At 45.7% G+C, this 22,289-nt stretch overlaps 2 protein-coding genes across 2 annotated transcripts in view; both read right to left on the minus strand.

The window, feature by feature from the left end:
- LOC139223174 (zinc finger protein 208-like) overlaps positions 1 to 22,289 on the minus strand; it is a 61,652-nt gene that overhangs the window by 1,567 nt on the left and 37,796 nt on the right. The gene's annotated exons all lie outside the window — the stretch shown is intronic.
- Positions 19,669 to 22,289, minus strand: part of cyp17a2 (cytochrome P450, family 17, subfamily A, polypeptide 2) — a 4,492-nt gene continuing 1,871 nt past the window's right edge. Inside the window, exons 5-9 of the mRNA XM_070855277.1 lie at positions 22,279 to 22,289; positions 21,388 to 21,618; positions 20,663 to 20,832; positions 20,041 to 20,144; positions 19,669 to 19,934 (exon numbers count right to left, since the gene is read on the minus strand). The exon at positions 22,279 to 22,289 is cut by the window's right edge and continues 76 nt beyond it. Coding sequence (XP_070711378.1) covers positions 19,669 to 19,934; positions 20,041 to 20,144; positions 20,663 to 20,832; positions 21,388 to 21,618; positions 22,279 to 22,289 — 782 coding nt within the window. The remainder of the gene's footprint in view (positions 19,935 to 20,040; positions 20,145 to 20,662; positions 20,833 to 21,387; positions 21,619 to 22,278) is intronic.

Consider the following 22,289-nt stretch of genomic DNA (forward strand, 5'->3'; position numbering starts at 1 on the left):
AGCCGAGCTGCTGTTGTTCGGGACGCGGCTAACGGCTAAGCTAACAGCTAAGCTAACAGCTAAGCTAACAGCTCCGTCAGCAGCAACCCTCCGTCTTTCAGTCTGAAACGGCTCCGTTGATCCGGACCTTCACCGGTATGAACCCGGACAGCTTCACGGACCCGCAAACAGCAGCGAAACCCAAATTATTACCTCCTTCCTCCCGCCTGCAGTCTCCCTGCTGCGGCCCTCCGCCATGTTGCTTTGACATCATCCTCGGCCACGGTCACGTGATTGACGAACAGAGCCGATAAGGAACGATTCAGTAAAAAGATCAATTCACCCAAATCTCAGGTACTTCTTCTTTTAATAAGATAAGGGGGGGCTTTATTGATCACCAGAGGGGGGACTCAGCTGTTGCAGCTCAGAAATGAGTAAATGAGTAAGAGGCCTTTTAGGACCAGTTGGACCTCTCTGCTGCTGAAGGTTCATAACCAGTGAGTAATGATTCATCATGGAAAGGATCCCTACAGGATCCCTGGAAGATCCTTTTGGTTCAACCACAAACAGCCGTTCTATCGCTCTCTGCACACACACCAGACTACATTCACTAAAACAGGGATTGTTTTTTATATTTCTACATTATATTTACTGTATTATGTCCTGTTTCATATTGATAATATCAGTGATGATCAGTGATGATCAGATGTGATCAGATGTGATCAGTGATGATGATGATTCCTCACCAGGCTGGAAAGTCTTTGAAAAAAGTCTTGGAAGGTTTGGAAAGTACAGATTCTCACTTTTGTACCACAGATACTACTGATAATACTACTGATACTACTGATACTACTGATAATACTACTGATACTACTGATAATACTACTGATACTACTGATAATACTACTGATACTACTGATAATACCACAGATACTACTGATAATACTACTGATACTACTGATAATACTACTGATACTACTGATAATACTACTGATACTACTGATAATACTACTGATACTACTGATAATACTACATCTACTACTACTGATAATACCACAGATACTACTGATAATACTACTGATACTACTGATAATACTACATCTACTACTACTGATACTACTGATAATACTACTGATACTACTGATAATACTACTGATAATACTACATCTACTACTACTGATACTACTGATAATACTACTGATAATACTACTGATACTACTGATAATACTACTAATACCTCTACTGCTATAACCACTACTATTATTGATACTACTAGTAGTACTACTACAGTACTAGTACTACTACTATTATTGATTGTACTACTGTTACTAGTTCATTTATCTTCAGGAGGATTTTTAAAGGGACACAAATGTTCCATCAGTCTGCAGAGAAACTGATATTTACCTCTGAAGTAAACTGGAAATACTGGAGTAGAAACACCTCAGATGTGTGTAGTACTCAGTACTACTACAGTACTCAGTACTACTACAGTATTACAGTACTACTACAGTATTACACTACTACTACAGTACTATAACAGTACTACAGTACTACTACAGTACTATAACTGTACTATAATAGTACTACAGTACTACAGTACTACTACAGTACTATAATAGTACTATAACAGTACTACAGTACTACTACAGTACTACTACAGTACTATAACAGTACTTAGTTACATTAAACGTGTTTCTCTGTTAGAAAAAATAAAAGTTTCCTCTTGTTGCTAGGAGCGGCAGCCTCCCGCAGCGTGCGCTCTGATTGGCCCACAGCCCGCCAGCTTCAGCCAATCAGAAGGCAGCGCGTCCGCCATGAGAATCCATAATCCCTGCTGTGTTCGATCATTATCAATACTACGGCTAATTATCAGTGCGCAGATTGATCCTCGACACTTGGTTGATTCTCAGCAGTTTAATTATCAGTTCTGGGTTCAAATGGGCGCGTGGGCAGCTCGTTTCCTCCATATTGATTCTCCTCTGATCGATATGTTCGACAGTTCGGTGTAAACCAGCGGCAGACCGGAACACACACGGTCGCCGGGGCAGAACAACGAGCCAAACGGCTGCTGGAGCAGAGATTTCCGCCGTTTTCTCGGTGCTCCGTCGCCGTTCGGGGCTCCGTTACCGGCTGGTGGCTGTAATGGCGGAACTTCCGGTTTGAGTAAGGGCCTCTTCTTCTTTACAAAATAAAAGCAGGCAGAGCAGAGGTGGAAAGTGAGCCGTCAAGCAAAGAACAAAACATCTGCTGTCCTGCTGAAGTGATATTAAGGCCCAGATGTGTGATTATACTATTTATTACAGGTCGATAAGGGGACTGTTATTTTCCCACTCCCACTCACTCCTCAGTCTGCATGCTGCATATTCAGATTTATAGATCTGACAGTAGTGAAGGTGAATTACTGTTTACTGCAGCCTCTTAGACAACATCAAGTGTCTCAGTAAACAGATTCACTTTTTACAGAACTTAAAATAAGACCACGCGTCGCCTTTCCTTTTTGTTTTGTTTTTTCATAATCTGCATTTAGTGTATTTAGCAAGTTTGTACTTTTGGTTTTAGTTGTCAAGTTAAAAACAAGTCGTGCTTTTGGTTGTAGACTTTATGGACTCATCTCAATAAACACTGATGGCAATAACAATAACAATAACAATAATAATAATAATAATGATAACTGCATGTGTCAAACACTAATTTCTATGTTGAATATGTGGGTATGTTTAGCACAGAACATTCCTACCACATGTTAGAAATACATGAATGTCTTATTATCAGATAGAGTGAAACATAGGTATAGATCATATATAGAATATATATGTTTTTATTTCTTTAATGTTATTTTATACAACTAACAAAAAGACACATTATCATTGTTTTGTTTTTGTTCTTGCCTTCCTGTTTGCTTGTTTGTTTGTTATTTAGTTTATTCTTTTTATTATTACTATTATTATTATTTGCACATACCATAAAACTCAATAAAAAGAATATATAAAAAAAAAGACACATTATCACAGAAGCACAATAAGGAACATGAAGAAAGAAAGAAAGAAAAGAAAGGAGACATATTTAGATGTATGAAATAATATAAATATGTAAACACGAATAGTTTAATATAAATTTGATTTAATATAAATGTTCATCAGCAGTTGGAAGAAGAATTAATACCCGGCTTTTATTTTGAAATCCAAGCAAGCGACAAGGCGGAAGTGTGTTCGGTCTCGCGCCGCGCGGGCTTGACGTGCCGCTGGCGCTGATGGCGGCGGGGCTCGCGGAGGGGTCGCACCGAGGAGGGAGAGCGAGGAGGCGGGGAACCGGAGAACCGGAGAGAGGAGGCCCCGGCGGCACCGAGCACCGACACACCGGCAGACAGACAGCCTCCACCCCGAGGACGGCAGCAGCAAAGCCCGCTGAGTGAGCCGGAGGAGGCCGGCGGATGGATGGAGCGGTACGGCTGTTTTTGTTTACCGGGGGGGGGGGTCAGCCGTTAACGGCAGCTGGAGGGTCCTCGGTACAGGTACACACAGTACACAGTAATACTGCAGTAATCCTCAGCACAGGTGAGTATTACTACACAGAAAGATGCTTTATTGTCATATTTGTACACATGTGGCCTCTGACTGTGGTTTACTGTCATCAGTAACGGGTTTTATATGGGGGGGGGGCACTTAATGTCACACCTCATTTATTTATCACCACAAACTTAATTTCACTGATTTTATTAGTTTTTTTCTTCATTCTGCAGGAAAAATGAAAACCCAGATTTAATATTTAATCTCACAGTTTCACCTTTCTTTTACTTTTGTTACATGAGTTTCATAACTTCTGATGTTTTGGTGAACTGTGATATATCTGATGTATTGTACCTGCAGTCTGTGAGTACGGCTAAAAACTAACGAACAACGTGCACAGACGTGTTTCAGTCTTTTAGAAGATCTTCTCATGTGTCGGTCTGGTGGTTTCTCAGAGTTGCAGGCTGGTTGGTAAAATCAGTGGATTTGTGGCTGAAGTCTGGTGTGACTGGTGGCGTGGAGCTGTCTGTGGTGCTGAAGTGATGCTGATCACTGTGTGGCGTTTGCTATGATGTGAGAAAATAATACGGAGATAAAGCCGGTACGCCACGAGGTGTAAGTAGGCCCCCCCAGACCTGGAAGATCCTTTTAGGTTTAACCACAAACAGCCGTTATATCGCTCTCTGCACACACACCAGACTACATTCACTAAAACAGGGATTTTAGCAGAGCAGCAGCTCCTGTGTTCTGTTCTCTAAAATCCCTGTTTTAGTGAATGTAGTCTGGTGTGTGTGCTGTTTGTGGTTAAACCAAAAGGATCTTCCAGGTCTCTCTCTGTAGGGATCCTTTCCATGATGCTGTCACACACTTAGAATAACACTCTGAGCCTGTCAGTGGATCAAACAAGCTCTTTTAGTGGACCTACTGTGATCAGGTGCAGTTGTCCCAAAGGATCACGTTGCAGCCATTGCAGCCCGTTTGGTGTCTGCTGGCTGAGGTGATCTACTGGACCAGTTCCAACACTTTTACTACCTACCAGTCACTCACACACCGGGATGTGGACACAGAGGACCAGGGGGGGAAACAGTGGTCCTCTAAAGTGACTAGAATGTGATACCTTCAGAGATATTCAAAGACTTCAGTGTTCCCCTGATTGTTTTGATCATGTTTATCAAGCTGCAAAGGCTGTCATTTTATAGCAGTTTTCCCTGGTGTGTGTGTGTGTGTGTGTGTGTGTGTGTGTGTGCAGCACTGCAGCATGCAGGCAGAACTTGGCCCAGTAAGAAACTCTTTACAGACCACCAGCGTTTCCTGTGAGTCCAGCTGAACTCTGCTGTGACACTGCAGCAGTGTGTGTGTGTGTGTGTGTGTGTGTGTGTGTGTGTGTGTGTGTGTGTGTGTGTGTGTGTGTGTGTGTGTGTGTGAGGAGAGGACATTTCTCCAAAGTGAGGACTGGTCCTCACACACACACTGACTGATGGAGGCAGCAGCTCCTGAGTCCTGTTCTCTAAAATCCCTGTTTTAGTGAATGTAGTCTGGTGTGTGATATAACGGCTGTTTGTGGTTAAACCAAAAGGATCTTCCAGGTTCATTACAGGCTGTTTGAGGGATTAAGACCCCCCCCCCCCCTAGAAATTAGTGAATGTGGTAACAACTGCAGGCATCTGATTCCTTAAGATTTGCCTCCAGGGAATGCACTGCGTTAGCGATGGTCCTCACAAGTGTAGAAGTACAAACACTGTGTGTGTGTGTGTGTGTGTGTGTGTGTGTGTGTGTGTGTGTGTGTGGAGAGAGGCAGCATTGTGTCAGCTCGTGGTTTGAGCTGGTGCGGCGCTGCATATCAAACAGCCCTGTAGTAATGGACATGTCAGCTGTGTGTGTGTGTGTGTGTGTGTGTGACGTACTGTCGTGATCGCTATCAATAAACTATTGTGTTCTCTCTCTCTCTCTCTCTCTCTCTCTCTCTCTCCAGTTCAGGACCTCCCATCAGCCGTCACCCTGTCTCGCTCCACCAGCCACTACTCTACAGCTGCAGTTCTCGCAGTATTTAGCCGCAGCCGTGAGCGCTGTTAGCCGTGTTTGCTAGCAGAGGTGCAGTGAAACATCAGTTCAGTCAAAGAGGCGACCTCTGAAGACACTTTGAACTGTGGATCGATGCATTTCGGCGCTAACGGACCTGGAGCGAAACCCTTAGCTCGTTAGCTTGAGTGTCGCAGTTCGAATTCAGCCCCCCTGAATCGTGTATCCCTCCACCGAATCCTGCAGAGTGCTTTATGTCAGTAAAATGAGGCTAGCTTCTGCTTCACTGTGAAACAAGTATTGAAAAATGTAGATTAGCTTCATCTGGAAGCTACCTGCAGTTTGCCGCTAACAGCTAGCATACCGGCCCTCAGAAACAAACTTCAGCCAGAAAAATAAACTACTTAAAGATGTAGCTGGAGTCCAGCCACTGTTACGTGTTTGGCAGCTAACGTGTTGTTAGCGGCTGTAGGCTAGCAGTGAGCAGGTAGCGGTGGCGCGGCGCTAGGTCCGGGCAGAGCAGGGGTGCGATGGAGTACCACTCCGGTGGCAGCCTGCCCCTGCTGGGGAGACCGCGGTACTGCCCCGGGGCCAACGCTAACGGAGGATACCTGTGCGAGACGGGACACTGCTGCGGAGAGACCGGCTGCTGCACCTACTACTACGAACTCTGGTGTAAGTTACTGACAGCCACAGATGTTTAAATAAGATGTTAAAGGGCCGTCCACACCGAGAACGACAGCTACAACGGAGCATCCACACTGATGATGCTTTGTAAAGAGGAATGTGCTTTTCATACAAAAATACTCTGAACACCTCCTCCCCGTCTACTGCTCCTATAACGAGGGAAAATATATTCTTCTTCTACATCTAATGACTATCTGACTGTTTGAAACTCTAGTCGGCAGCTCAGGAACATGGACGACCTGTTACTGAGAATCTGACTGTAAAAAAAACACGTTAACTCACTTGAACGTCTGTGTGGTGGCGATGGCGGTGATGCCTTCACGTGCATTCAGACAGACGGACGACATCTTCTGACGTCACAGGAAAACAAACAAAACAAGATTTATGCAAAACACGCATGGTGACATGTTGCTACGGTGAAATTAAGTAAAATATAGTAAATACATTTGTATTATTAAATATTGTCAATCAATAACTTGATACAAAATTCTGACTTTAAAAATTATTTTCTTGCTTCTGCTATCAGAACTGGTCCATAATATAAAGTCATACATCAGTATACAGAGTTTTCTGCTTGTGTGACGGAGCTTCGTAACATTCGGTTGTACATTTTAGATATTTTACCTTTGGGTGGTTTTCTAATTTTACCGTCCTGCTCTTGTCCACTAAATGATCTCCGTCTGAATCCATGTGCATCTCAGGTAAAATCATGTTTTTTATGCGTAAATGTTTTGATGTTTCTATCGTTCATCAAATCGCTCTGAAAGTTGTCCCAACGATATCCTTCACCGCTGTCGTGGTCATAGTTGTGGTTTGGACTCTACGTTAGTCTGCGCTAGTTAGAGCAGTTATTAAAACCGTATATTTATAGTTATCGTTATCTTTCTCGCTGAGGACGGCCCCCAAAATAAAGGATCCGGTCCTGATTGGATCTAGAAACACGCTGTTTATTTACTGGACGAGAGCTGAACCGGACCCTCGGATTATTGCTGTGGTGTTAACGGCGCCGTGACGTTGTGTTCAGGGTTCTGGCTGCTGTGGACCGTCCTCATCCTGTTCAGCTGCTGCTGCGCGTACCGCCACCGCCGAGCCAAACTGAGGGTGCAGCAGCAGCAGAGGCAGCGAGAGATCAGCCTGCTGGCCTACCACGGCGCCAACTCCTACCCGTCCTCCATGCTGGACCTCAGTAAGCATCAACAGCGACGCCACTTCATGTTTCTGTCGTTTCTTTGTGTGTGTGTGACTGACGGCTGACGGGTTACCGTGACGACCAAGTGGAAATTTACAGCCCGGAGCCGAGTGGTGTTTGCCTTAAAGGGGAAACGTGAACTTCCTGTAAAAGCTGCAATGATTTAAAGTTTTTCTGACTTCTGATAACTTATAATATTACAGCTGCATTGTTTAAGTTTTTTATTCTTTCCTGTGGATTTAAAACCGCCTCCACATAATGCAGCCACTTGTTCTGCCTGCCAGTGGAAATTTACAGCTCAGCTTCAGTCTTAAAGGGGACAAAGGACAAAGTAAATCAAGTTATACACAACAGAAAACCCTTTGTCTCAGCCTGGACTGTCAACTCTCCAATTACTGTTATCTAATAAAATGTTACTTCAAAACATCAGTGGGGAAGGAACTACTCACATCTTTTACTTTCCTAAAAATAAAAATACCACAGTGTAAAAAGACTTCACTACAAATAAAAGTCCTGAATTCAAAATGTTACTGAAGTAAAAGTACACAAATATTATAAAACATGTGTCTTTAATCTAAATATGTCAAATAAATATAGTGGAAGTGTGAAGTGTTCAAGTAAAGTACAGGTATGTGAGACGTGTCCTTAAACACAGTACTAGTGTAAATGTATTTAATTATGTTCCACCTGTTTTGCTCGTACACATGAACCTAAAAGGTGATGATATTACTAGTTTCCACGGAGACAATCGGCTCCTGATGGCAGATTTTTAAAGAATCAACCAGGAAGTAGCGGCTGCTTTGCTCCACCCGTCTGTTTTCTTTTAGGTTTCCTGGCGTCTCTGAAGCTGCCGTCCTACGAGGAGGTGGCGGCTCAACCCTCCACCCCTCCTCCGCCGTACAGCTCCGTCTTCACCACGCCACGCTACCCGCAGCCCCCTCGCACCGCCGACCCCCACCTGCTCACGCAGCACGGCCCGCTGCTGCACCGGCCGCTCAGCGACGGCCCGTCCTCCCTCAGCTCCGACAACAGGTAACAATGCCGCTAACGCTACTGGGAGCGCTGGTGGTGATGCTACTTTAACTACCGCTAACACTGAGAATACTCTATCAGGACCCCGAGGAATACAAGTAATAGTGCTGATAACCCTACTACTGGGAGTACTGGTGTCAGTGGTAGTACTACTACTGACACTGCAGTACTGTTAACTGCCCTGGTAGTTGCACTACTATCACATTTACCACTGCTTCTGCTAAAACTGATTCTGCCTGCTTTTACTTATGCTACTGCTACTGTTAAGAAACTATGCAACTACTGATGCAACCTTTTCATTACTACAACATGTGCACAGTTACAGTAAGCTGGAGGTCTTCAGGGGTCTACCCAACAACAATCAGGTCTGGGTCTATTTCCATGGGTCCCAGGTCCGTCATTTGTAGAGCGATACGTGATGTTACGACCAATTTATCACTGCAGGAACCCAAAACTGACCAATAGAAACAATCTCCTGCTTTAATCTTCCAGTTAACGTTAGATTTCTTCTGGAGTCAAGACATTTTCTTTTGTTTTGACCTCCTTTTATGAGGCTGTCATACGTTGTCACCAACATAATGAACATTTTTAGCAGTAGGACAGCATTTTTAGTAGAAATTACAATGACCGTGTTTGTCCGGCTCATAGAATAGCGCCCCCTAGATGACTCTCTCCTCTCAGACGTTCAGATATTTTGGGCAATAACAGGTCGGTATTTATATTCTTTGGGTTTCCGGCTCGTTATTTGGACCCATGAAGACCTCCACAGCAGGCTGAGCATTAGATGTGTACTGTTGTGGGATTGGCTTCAAACTGAGAAGGAATCATTTGGTCATGTTGAATAACGAGTGCGTGTCTTTCCTGTAGCTCCAGCTGTTCCTGTGACTCCTGCTGCCCGTCCTCTCCGTGTAGCTCCTCCCTGTCGGCCCCCGTCACGTATGAAACTGACACAAGCCACGCCACCACGCCCAGCGAGGCCGCGCCCCTCACCCTCGATGTCACCATGGAGACCATCGCCGCCGCAGCAACCCGCCTTGAGGTAAATGAGGCACGGTTCAATTCTGAGCGGATGGCTGCCGAAGTGGCCGTCGATATCGGGGATGAAGATGCTGCTGGAGCGCAGGAACACGTTGTCATGGACTCGTCAGTTCCCAACCAGACTGTTACTGTGGCGGTTGTTACCAGGGCGGCCTCCCCTCACCCTCTACCCTCTCCAGGTTCTGAGGTGGCTCTTCCTGTTCTAACTACATCTCCCATAAAGCAGCAGCTTGACCTAACACCGTGCACCCCTTTAGTCAGCAGCTGTAGCCCAAGTGCACCCCATAGTCCGAGTGTTGTCGACACAGCACTCCCCTCCATCCAAATAATAAGCATCGAGGGCACCGCTGAGAGCCCAGAAACTACTCCTGCCCTGAAAATCACCCCAGTATCAGGCCCTTCTACCCCAACAGCTAGCAATTCTTACAGCCCCACACCCGCCCAAACCCTCGATCTAACAAGAACTTTTGATAAAGCCACTGGTCCTAGTAGCCCAACCTCAGTACCATCCCCAGATGTTGGGAGGACTTTGACCCTCACAACCCCAGACCCAAGTCCTAGCCTTGTGCCAATCCTGGTACCTTCAAACCTTACGCAAGCTTCAGTCCCAGTACCTTCAAACCTTACCCAAGCAGTCCCAGTACCTTCAAACCTTACCCAAGGAGTCCCTGTACCTTCAAACCTTACCCAAGGAGTCCCAGTACCTTCAAACCTTACCCAAGGAGTCCCTGTACCTTCAAACCTTACCCAAGCAATCCCAGTACCTTCAAACCTTATCCAAGGAGTCCAAGTACCTTCAAACCTTACCCAAGGAGTCCCTGTACCTTCAAACCTTACCCAAGCAGTCCCAGTACCTTCAAACCTTACCCAAGGAGTCCCAGTACCTTCAAACCTTACCCAAGCAGTCCCTGTACCTTCAAACCTTACCCAAGGAGTCCCTGCACCTTCAAACCTTACCCAAGGAGTCCCTGCACCTTCAAACCTTAACCAAGCAGTCCCAGTACCTTCAAACCTTACCCAAGCAGTCCCTGTACCTTCAAACCTTACCCAAGGAGTCCCTGCACCTTCAAACCTTACCCAAGGAGTCCCTGCACCTTCAAACCTTAACCAAGCAGTCCCAGTACCTTCAAACCTTACCCAAGGAGTCCCTGCACCTTCAAACCTTAACCAAGCAGTCCCTGCACCTTCAAACCTTACCCAAGGAGTCCCTGCACCTTCAAACCTTAACCAAGCAGTCCCAGTACCTTCAAACCTTACCCAAGCTCCAAACGTCGTACCTACAAACTGTACCCTGGATCCAGAAGTACTCACAAACCTTACAGAAGCTCCAGACCCAGTGTCTTCAAACCTTAACCTTATGCCAAATCCACAACCTAAAACCATCCCAGTCCCAGACTGTGCACCTATCCCCATTCTAACTCCAAAACCTGCACATTCAAACTTGATCCTAGCCGTGGATGCAGCACCCACTTCACCTACATTAGCCAGTTGCCAGATTCCTGAACTGTCAGGTCTGGCCTCGGGTCTTTCCAGCCCAGGGCCAGACGTGCTCCAAGGGGGGGTTGCTGTGCCAGCCGATTCAGGTCCTTCTGTGGGCCTGTCTCAATCACCAGACTTCATCAGTCCCTTACCATCAACTGCCCAGGCTGGTTTTAGTTGTGGCTCTGGATCTGGTTCGTGCTCCAGTCTTGGTTCTAGATCAGGTCCAGTATCCGCTCCTGCCCCAGTGCTCACCTTCCCGACACCAGCAGCCTCCTCTTCCTCTTCCTCCTGCCCGGCCATAACCATAGAGTCTGAATCTTCTCTTGTTCCTTCTCCGTCTCCCCCTGCAGTCCTCTCTCCATCCTCACCCCCGTCACTTCCTTCTCCTCCTCCCCTCCTGTCCTCCAACTCCCTCCCAGCCCCGGCGTTACTCCTGGACCCCCTCACCGCTCTGCACCAGTCCAGCAAAGGCGGCTCTTCCTCTGGCCATGCCTCCTCCCTCTCCCCCTCGCCTCGTGCTACTCAGTCCCCCCCGAAACAGACTCTCTTTTCTCCCTGCGTGGACGTCTTCGAACCTGGACCTCCCAGCTGGGATGACGGAGAGGAGGACCAGGAGGAAGAGGTCAATGAAGATGAGGAGGATGAGGACATGGGAGCCGACGAGAGCCAGTACAGACATCGGCGACTTACCGGCGACTCTGGGATCGAGGTGTGCAGGTGTCGGGTGGATGAGGAGGAGGATGAGGAAGAGGAGGAGGAGGAGGAAGAGGAGGAGAGGAAGGAGGACGGCAGGAGAGGAGGAGGAGGAGGAGGAGGAGGAAGTGGAAACGCTGACCTCCATGACAGCATGGACTGCCCTGCCAGAGGTCAGACAACCACCGGGGAAGGACTTATCCTCTGCAACTCCACCTCCGCCACTACGCCAACGTCCGAGGATGGCGGCAAAGTCGTCGTTGTCATGGAGACGGTGTGATTGACAGAAGGGGGCAGATGAAACCATTCATCACCCAGAGGAGGGATGAACAGGAAGATAATGATAGCGTCCATCCGGAAAAAAACTGTTTTTTGAGGAAGTTTTCAGCACAGATGGTGACGTGAAATCCTTCAGTCAGACCAGCACAGGAGTGTTTGATAGGAAGAGATTCAACAGGAAGCGTTCGCTCATTTTAACATGGTTTCCTCAGCTATGAGTCGGAATTTTTACCATCCGGTTTTTGGACATTTGTTAGAGGTGTTTACTCAGATTGCGTCCAGGGTCGACAAAATTAAAGAACTACAGCACTTCAGGACTGTTATGAAAAATGAGGACATGTGCCTCCCATTTTGAGCTCACTGTTTACACAAAAACATTCAGCAATCCACCTTGACATAACATTAGAGATTGTGTATTTATGAAGAATGTCTAAATCTTCACCAGCGGCTATGAGCGTAGAGCTAACTGAAGCAGCTTGTTGTGACGAGTCTGTAGATCCGTTCTGTAATGTTCTCAGTCTAACAAGGTAAACTGGCGCAACCATCTCATCTTTAGCTCTACGCTCCAAAATACTGTGACTTGGCACTTAAAAACAGCCCCCCTGTGGAGTTACGTTCACTAAAATGCGTTGTGTGTTAAGCTGAGCACCCGACAAATCTGCTGTCTTTGCTCCGGCAGATGCGTCTGGTCTCGGGATCGCACCAATCAAAACCATTTATCTAATATAATTTGAAACAGAGGAGCACTGTTGAGGTATTTTCATAGACAACCAAGATGGCTGCCGCTAATGTGGAACGTTCTGTTGTTCAGTATATTTCCTCTAAAAGAAAAACAAACTGTCCGGTTGCCTCCAGATACTCTATCGCCTGCGCCCATTGATAGAAAATAACCGTGACGTTCCAGACGATGTGGCATTTTCCAGTTGGTCTGGTGATGCCAGGCTAGTTGTGTGTATTCTTGAGACCCTTTGCTGCGCTTCTTGGCCTGTTATTGCCACGAAAAGTTAATGAGTGACATTTGAGAGATGTTATATGATGTGCATCTCATCACCCACATCCTCATGAGCAAGCCAACCAAAATGGGGAAAAAAGTGTTATTAGCAGTCAGGAATCTGCAAGTTACTTTTAATGTGGATTAATGGTAATTATAAGCTTGCTAACACTTAATTACAAGCTAGCTTCCTGTGGTGACCCTGTGTTGGTTAGCCATACAGACGCTATAGCTAGCTAGCTAGCTAACACGCTGCACTTTCTGAACATTAAAGCAATGAGGACATGATCAGACACAAACTTCACTGTTATATTTCGTTGACAGTCAAGAATGCAGTTAGATATCTACAAAGCTAACGCACCGTTAATGCCATATGGCAGTTATGGTAATTATTGTTTACCGACTTGCTAAAAGCGTTTACATCAACATCCAAGTCCAAACTACAACTGGATTATTTTTCTGAAATCTCTGGTAAAACCTGCTTTGCACTCAATAATGCAGAAGTGCCAGAAAAAGCAAACAATTATGGGTCCTTCACATCAACTACGACATTATTCAAGCTAATTTAATGACTTAAATGCTGTGTGTCCCTGTACAGGGCTTTTTTTAACACTCACACGACCAATTCAGCAAACATATAACCGCCCTGACTCGTGCAGTGACGTTCGCTCGCGAGTCGTAAACACGGGAATCTTTTTCTCGGCTACCGTCCCTCCGTCCCACATGAAACATGGTCACCAGAGGATTCATTATGCCCCTGACAGAAGTGACGTTTTCTTTCTCCCGTCTGTCAACAACAAGAAAAGGACAACTTTAAATAGTTGAACATTTAGCAGGAAAAACCTCGCTCGTCCCAGCTGATGACGGAGGTTTGGAGACGTGCCGCGGACAAATTGGCTGTTTTGGAAATGAGGAGAGATGAATGTGGGAGGATGATTCACTCTGAGTGACAGAGGGAAGACTGATTCATTCGTTAGAGGGGACGTTTTGATGAAGTCTGTCAGGAAAGAGGAATTAGGTGGGTAGTTTATGAAGCGGCAGACAGTTTCTCAGATTTGATGCGTTCATGGCAACTTGATCCTTGTTGGAAGGTTTCAGGGTTGATGGTTGGTTTTCTGTGCGTCAGCCTGTCGGCAGAGAAAAGCTTTTGCATAAATAGGAATAAACAATGGGCACTTTTAGACGGAAACAAAGCACCAAACAGAACAGCAACGAGAACACGTCATCATTACCGTCTTTGTCTCTTTCTCTGACTTTGAGCTCAGATACAACAACACGTCGACGGCGCCACACAATTCATGTTCAGTTCCCGTCTAAACGCTGAAATATCCCCTTTCAGTCGGTGCATCTCTCCATTCATACACACCACGCCTAACTTATCACTTAAAATGCTCAATTCAACTGATCGATACATCGATCCATTGAAGGACTAAATTTATATCCCCCTATGAAAGATGGTAACAAGTCATTTTTAGGCCGTATTGATGTTTCGTACACGGTCAGATTGAGAGACGTGTTGATATTGATACTTTTTTGACAGAAAGACTTAAAAGTTGAGTATATTTTGTCAATGACAGTTTGTAACGTTTGTGTGATTAGAGAAGAGAAATATTTGTCATCAGCAAGAGTCTGTGAGTGCCTGCTTCCCCAAAAAATACAGGCAGCTGCTCTTCAGAGTGTTAATAATAGCAAAGCAAAGCATTGTTGGGGAAGAACCACTAAAAACATCAGCTTAGGCAACAGCTACAGTATGTTGTGATTTGGACTACACACATTTGTCTTTGTAAAACCCACCGGACACTAAAAAGTCATCAAGATCAGGAGGAAAACAAGATTTTCTGTGCCATCGTGGAGTTGTGAGATTTAACCTGAACAAAACAAAGGTCATTTCTAACATACTTCACAGAGGTATGCCATCTGCAGGGCTCTGCTCGTTAAAGTATCCACCCAAATGATGCCAAGTCGTATGGAACCCCCCCCCAAACGATACCTGCATTCGATCCTCTTTGTACAAAGATCCAGAAAGAAAATTACCGCTCGACTTCTTTTGCTCGCAACCAATCACCACAACTATTCTTCGGTTTAACACGACGTGTAATTGGCCCACTATCGCATCAACCCGTTCGGTCTGTGGCGTGAAGTGAAGTTGGGGTGCCATGATGCCACCTTTACGTTTGAAGGCATGACTACACTTCAAGCCTGTGGCCTTTAGTAAAGTAAATGCATAAAACGCAGACGAATTGTTGAATGAAGAACGCTACTGGTGAACGTTTTAATCAGGTCAGTGTAGAAACATCAAGTCAAAGTGAATGAAATTAAAAGATTGTCCGTGCCATGATGATCACCTGCTTAACAAAGATTGTCATTTACTCTATCAGCCGCTTCCCCAAAATCCTGTTTCAACATGAAGTTCTCCACATTGTTGCAGCGGGATGCTCTCTTTTCTCACTGGGACTCTAAATTGAATTCTGTTACCTTTTCTTACACCTGCTCCCACAAAGTGCACTTGTTTTTATTTTTGTCGGAGAAGACAGAGGAAGAGTGTGCAGGGACATCAGATTGTATCTCAACCAGGACTCTTTCAAAGTAAAGACGCAGGACAGCTTGAGGCCGAGCGCCGGTCACCTGATTGATTGTCTCGGTCACGAATGTCATTAACTCAACCTTCGCCGATGGAAAGGCCTCGAGTTTGGTTTACTGGTCCTTAAACCCTGCGTCCATGCTGCATTACAACACGGACTTTCACGAACTTCACTACCCATTTGTTGCAAAGGATGATGGGTATAACTTTCGGATAACAGATTACCCATACAGCACGGACGCCCATGATGATGGAAAAATCTGTGTTGGACCTCATTATGACAAAAGCAATGTCCTGCCATGTGAAGGACGTGATCTGACCACAGTGGCGGCAGCAGAGTGGACGGTGTGTGTCGAACTGTTAGCGACAGCTGGATGTTTTCCAGACTGACAGACGTCTCGGCGGTCAGTTTGGAAACCGACGTGCACAAGATTGGATTCAGATGGATAAAAACGATCCAGTCTTTATTTTTTACACCTTTGTGGCTAAATTCACAGACTTCGGGAAGCTCGAGCAGATTCATCTCGGACTGAGGTCAGAAACGACATCTGGTTCGACTGAAACCAGGCCAGATTTTGCGCCTGAGGCTTAAGAGTTCGCCGAGGCCGAAGGACCTCGTCAAGAAAGCTCCAGGGCGATACCGAGCCGTTGATGTTGTGGTTGATGGTGTGTTTTGTTTATCTGAACTAATAAGGTTATATATCTCCATGGTTACAGAGTGCCATTTCTACTTGACAACTGTTACTACTTAGCGTTAGATAGAGCTGTTCTCGCTCTGTGTGGGTGTGGACGTTCGATCCGGAGTGACTGGAGAAGTCTGTCTGTAGCTCTGGTTTCCAAAGCCCCTGCAGCTCCGAGGTCGGCCTCGTCAAGGGAACCAGCTCGTCCTGGTGTGACATCTGCCATTTAATTGAAGCTCTTACCTAAATTTCCTCGCAGCACCGGGAGAGTGTTGACACTGTCTGGGGAGTGGAAATAGACAGATTGGGGGCGTCTTGGTGTTCTTCCCTTGTGATCATAGGAAGAACCAGTGTTTTAATACTTGACAGGACGTGATTGAACACTCGTGGTGCTGTGAGGCATTTCAGGGCTAAATCCATATTATTGATAAAGGCTTTGATGATCTTCCTGTACATGAGGCCGATGCCGGTGCGTTTGGAAACCCTGTCTTTACCTCTTTTTGTTGAGTTCAACCAGGACTAGTTTTCATCAAATGTCGGTGGACGGAAACATTCACACATAGTCCTCTCTGATAGAAGAGTTTCACACTGACTGGATTCACATCGACAGGTCAGACATTTAAACAGTTTTAACAAGAAAAATGACTCCAGATATCTTGTTTAAAAGCTAAAACTGACTACTTCTAATGCTTTTAAAGCTCGGACAAGCCCACAAATAACTTCAAAAGTAAAGGTTAACTACTACTTTGGGAACTTTTGGCTAAAAAAACATCTTAAGCAAACGTTGATCAACCTCTACTGGTGATTTGTTCCACTAGTTATCTCTTCCCACATAAAGCTGAAGACAAAGCTGAAGGTCAGCTGAAACCGTCAAGGATTGTTTTCCAACAACACGCCAAACCACTGGTCAGAAACCTGTGGAGTTCTGGAGGTTTACGACCTTACAAATCCCACAAGAACGCAAACTGTTGTGTTAACTCGTACCAAAACAAACAGCTCAAACATCATATCATACACTTAGAAGGTCTCAGTTTGTGGGTCACCGTCAGTCAAATGAGTTCAATAAAATGCAACTGGATCTGAAGACTAAGTTACGTATTTCACACTATTATGAGTCACTCTGAAAGTCACTCGGCTGCACACGATTATTAACACGTTTGTTTTGATAAGAGAGCGACGAATTGTTCCACTTTGGGGAAACAGCACCGGCCCTGAAATGTGAACCCAGTCAAAGTCTTAGATAACTCTGATGTATTTTGGCCTCATTAAATGTTCACCATTTTGGCTCTTTGGTCAACTTTCACTTGTTGTGAGGAGATTGGAAGCAGCTTCACTTGTGGTGTTTAACAAAGTTATTTAATTTACTAAAACGTCAGTATGTCCCTTCTATCGTAGGAGCCCCTCCCTCTGTCTAAATAATGTTTCTATCTCTTCTCTTCTGTCCTTCCTGTTTGCATGAGGTTTCTGTCGGAGTCGTCGAAGGCAGCAGAGAAGAGATTAGCCTTTGAAATCCCTTAATATTATGACGATAACGATGCTAATTATTAGTAATACTAAATTAAATTGTGAGTGTGTATGTGTGAATGTATGTGTGTGACCTAACTAAACCAGCCTGTTCTAAAAATGTGTGAAGATATACTGAATAAAAATGTCAAACCCAACTGGAACTGATTTATTGATGATAAAAACAGCAATAAAGTCAAATTACACTCTGCTGTAGATTTACCAACTCACAGATTATTCTCAAAATATGTTAGCATTATAGATGTTTTATTATTAGCTAGCATAGCATTAGCCGGAAGCTGCAGAGGGGTTAGCCTAGCATTAGCTTTACACTGATATCAAGTATTTAAGATTTACAACGTGTTAATTTGTGTAAAGATTATTATTATCATCACAGGAGCATTTTAGCATAAACACACAGACTGTATAAGAAGTGGACATTGCCACCGTGATGTTACCTGTTGGTTTGTGGACCGCCATTTTGAAACCACCATCTTGTTTTTGGAGCCAGAAGTGATGATTGATTTTTTTTCCCACCTACATTCTGCGAAGACCCTCCTCTGATTGGTCGGGTTCAGACAGGACCCTCCTCTGATTGGTCGGGTTCAGTCAGGACCCTCCTCTGATTGGTCGGGTTCAGACAGGACCCTCCTCTGATTGGTCGGGTTCAGTCAGGACCCTCCTCTGATTGGTCGGGTTCAGACAGGACCCTCCTCTGATTGGTCGGGTTCAGTCAGGACCCTCCTCTGATTGGTCAGGTTCAGTCAGGACCCTCCTCTGATTGGTCGGGTTCAGACACGACCCTTCTCTGATTGGTGGGGTTCAGTCAGGACCCTCCTCTGATTGGTCGGGTTCAGACAGGACCCTCCTCTGATTGGTCGGGTTCAGACACGACCCTCCTCTGATTGGTCGGGTTCAGACAGGACCCTCCTCTGATTGGTCAGTGAGCAAGAGACGGCAGCAAGAGACACTGACACTTCTTTATAGACTGATACCGACCAATCAGAGGACGCTTCTTTACACAGACTGATACCGACCAATCAGAGGACGCTTCTTTATAGACTGATACCGACCAATCAGAGGACGCTTCTTTACAGACTGATACCGACCAATCAGAGGACGCTTCTTTATACAGACTGATACCGACCAATCAGAGGACGCTTCTTTACAGACTGATACCGACCAATCAGAGGACGCTTCTTTATAGACTGATACCGACCAATCAGAGGCCGCTTCTTTATACAGACTGATACCGACCAATCAGAGGACGCTTCTTTATACAGACTGATACCGACCAATCAGAGGCCGCTTCTTTATACAGACTGATACCGACCAATCAGAGGACGCTTCTTTATACAGACTGATACCGACCAATCAGAGGACGCTTCTTTATACAGACTGATACCGACCAATCAGAGGACGCTTCTTTATAGCCTGATACCGACCAATCAGAGGACGCTTCTTTATACAGACTGATACCGACCAATCAGAGGTCGCTTCTTTATACAGACTGATACCGACCAATCAGAGGACGCTTCTTTATACAGACTGATACCGACCAATCAGAGGTCGCTTCTTTATACAGACTGATACCGACCAATCAGAGGACGCTTCTTTATAGACTGATACCGACCAATCAGAGGACGCTTCTTTATACAGACTGATACCGACCAATCAGAGGTCGCTTCTTTATACAGACTGATACCGACCAATCAGAGGACGCTTCTTTATACAGACTGATACCGACCAATCAGAGGACGCTTCTTTATAGACTGATACCGACCAATCAGAGGACGCTTCTTTATACAGACTGATACCGACCAATCAGAGGACGCTTCTTTATAGACTGATACCGACCAATCAGAGGACGCTTCTTTATAGACTGATACCGACCAATCAGAGGACGCTTCTTTACACGGACTGATACCGACCAATCAGAGGACGCTTCTTTACACAATCTGTGGTTTATTTGTGATTCTTGTCATTCATCTTAATAGTCCCTCCCACTTTCATTTAGCCCCGCCCTCCCACCCCGCCCTCGCAGTAACAATGACCTTATAAGGTAACGGCTGCAAAACCACACCGAGCCGGCCCTGCAGGTTGGGCGGGGGAGCCCCGTCCGGCAGCCTGAAGCTCATTCGCTGAAGCAGAGAGGACAGGAAGAGGAAGAGCTCCAGCCTGGCCAGTGATTCGCCGACGCAGACTCGAGGTCCCGCCCCAAAGGGCAGGAAGCACGGGGGCGTAACCCGCCGGCCCCGGTCGTCTAGGAAACGATCTGGAGAGGCGGGAAAACAAGGAGGTGGTGTGTTCAGGTGTTCCCGTTAACGGCAGATGTTTTCAACAAGGTGGTTGTGTTTGTTTTCGTGTTTCGAGTGTTTTACCTGGGTTGAACAGGTCGGGTTTGTCCCAGTGTTTGGGGTCGTGGTGAATCGACCACATGTTGACCAAAACACGAGTCCCACGACTGACAGAGTGACCTCCAATACTACAAGAGAGAGAGAAACTTATCAATTATTTATATTATTGATTAATCTGCAATTAGCATGTGGAACGTAGCGTAGTAAGCTAGCTAGCTAGCAGGTGACGCATATGGTTCGAGACGAAAGGATGTAGATCACACCAAACTAAATGGTACTCTACCTTGACTGCAGAATGAAACTCGTTTTGAGGTGAGGTGGGGGGGCTATTGTACACTCAACGGTGTTATTATTAGCAGTTATAGTTATACGAAGTGCAAGTTAACATCTTGTTTGATAAGTTAGCATCTTATGCACACAAGATTAAATAAAAAAAAGTGTACTTCCTGTTATCACCACCAGGGGGCGATGTTAACATTGTCTTTCTCCAGATGGACGCTCATATTAACGATACATCTGACATGACTTAAACACATCTTAAGCCCCTGCCTCCACAGGAAGGGGCGGGGCTTGGCCTGTCTGTAGTTGGTGATTGGCTCGTTAATCGACTGATTGTTTCGGCGGCGGTACTGAGGTGGCGTCCTACCTGCTGTCAGTCATGGCGGTGTGCGGGATCAGCACGGGGCTGACCGGCCGGATCCTCATGCCCTCGTTGATGACGCAGTCCAGGTAGGGAAGCCGGCTGCGGTCCGACACGCTCACCGCTCGCTCGCCGCCCACGTGCTCGTCCAGCTCCTTCTGCACGCGCTCCTGGACCTGGAGGGGGCGGGGCACCGCAACCACGAGCATCGTTTATAACGAGTACTACGTCTAATCACCAAATAATTACCCACAAAGTACAAGATCTGTATATCTGTATCTTATAATTACAGTGTTTAAGTTATGATTAAGAAAATCACCTCATATTTATAATTATGGAATATAATGAACAGACGTTACGATCCTGAGATCTACATTTACAGACATGATTATTCTTTATTACACGTTGTTGCTGTTGAATAAAGAATCTGGTTGGTCAATTACAGTTATTTCTGTATAACAAACCGTTTCTATGGACGCTGTTCTGATAGTGGAAGCAATAAAAGAATTTTTAAATCAATAAAACTGTTTTTTTAAGTCTATTTTGTGTCAAATTGCTGATTTCTTTAGTACAAAGATAATGTGCAGCCAGCCAGGTCATTATTACAAAACAGCGTTAGAGACGAGCTCGTTTAGTCCTGATTTCATTTACAACAAATCATTTCCATGTCCTGTGAGTTCAGACTCTACAACATTAGTGGAAATACACGAGTGCCAGCGCCGTGTTTGTACCTCCGGGTGGTGCAGCAGGTAGGCCAGGATCCACAGCAGGGTGGTGGAGGTCGTCTCCACTCCGGCGCCAAACGCTTCAGCCGCCGTCATCAGGACGTGGTCGTCCGTGATCCTCTCCTCCTCCTCCTCCTCCTCCCCAGACCCAGGTGACCTTCGACCCCGCCTGCTGTCCGTCTTGCCCTTTAATAAGGCGTCCAGGAGGTCACGGGGGTCTCCGTCACTCAGCGACGCCTGGACGAGGAGTCAAACTCATCAGTTTGGAGGTTTGATGAACAGTTTATAGTGAACCAGCCCCCCCCCAGCATCCATTGGTACCAACCATATTTCTTCCTAAACCTAACCAAGCAGTGTTTTACTTTGAAAGTTTAGCCCGTTATTGCTAACTTGACCGCAGAATGAGAACGTGTAGTTGTGACGCTGTGACGACGCTAAACGCGACACTATTACACACTTTGACCTGATGCCAAATGCAAGTTAACATTTTGTTTACACGTTAGCATTAGCATTAGCTTGTTGTGCACACAACATAAAAAAGAATTTAAAACTCTGTCAAAAACTTCCTGCTATCACCACCAGGGGGCTGATGTGAACGTCATCTTTCTCCAGATGGACGCTCATTTTAACGATACAGCTGACATGACTTAAACACACCTAAAGGAACAAAAATCAGCAACTCCCAGGAAGAGATTCTGTCAGTAAACGTCACACGAGTTTGTTCGTACAGTTTGACAAATGCTGTAACATCTTTTATTCATAAATGACGCCTGTTATCAGTTAAACTACAAACATGGCCGCTCTGTGACGAGCTGCGGTTGCTCCCAATTGTCGTGTTGACCTCATGGCGTGTGCTGCAGCGCCCCCTTCAGGACAGACTGTGTTTTCAAACGTTACCTTGTGCTCCT

This window comes from Pempheris klunzingeri, chromosome 23, assembly GCF_042242105.1.
Source record: "Pempheris klunzingeri isolate RE-2024b chromosome 23, fPemKlu1.hap1, whole genome shotgun sequence".
In the NCBI taxonomy this organism is placed as follows: Eukaryota; Metazoa; Chordata; class Actinopteri; order Acropomatiformes; family Pempheridae; genus Pempheris; species Pempheris klunzingeri.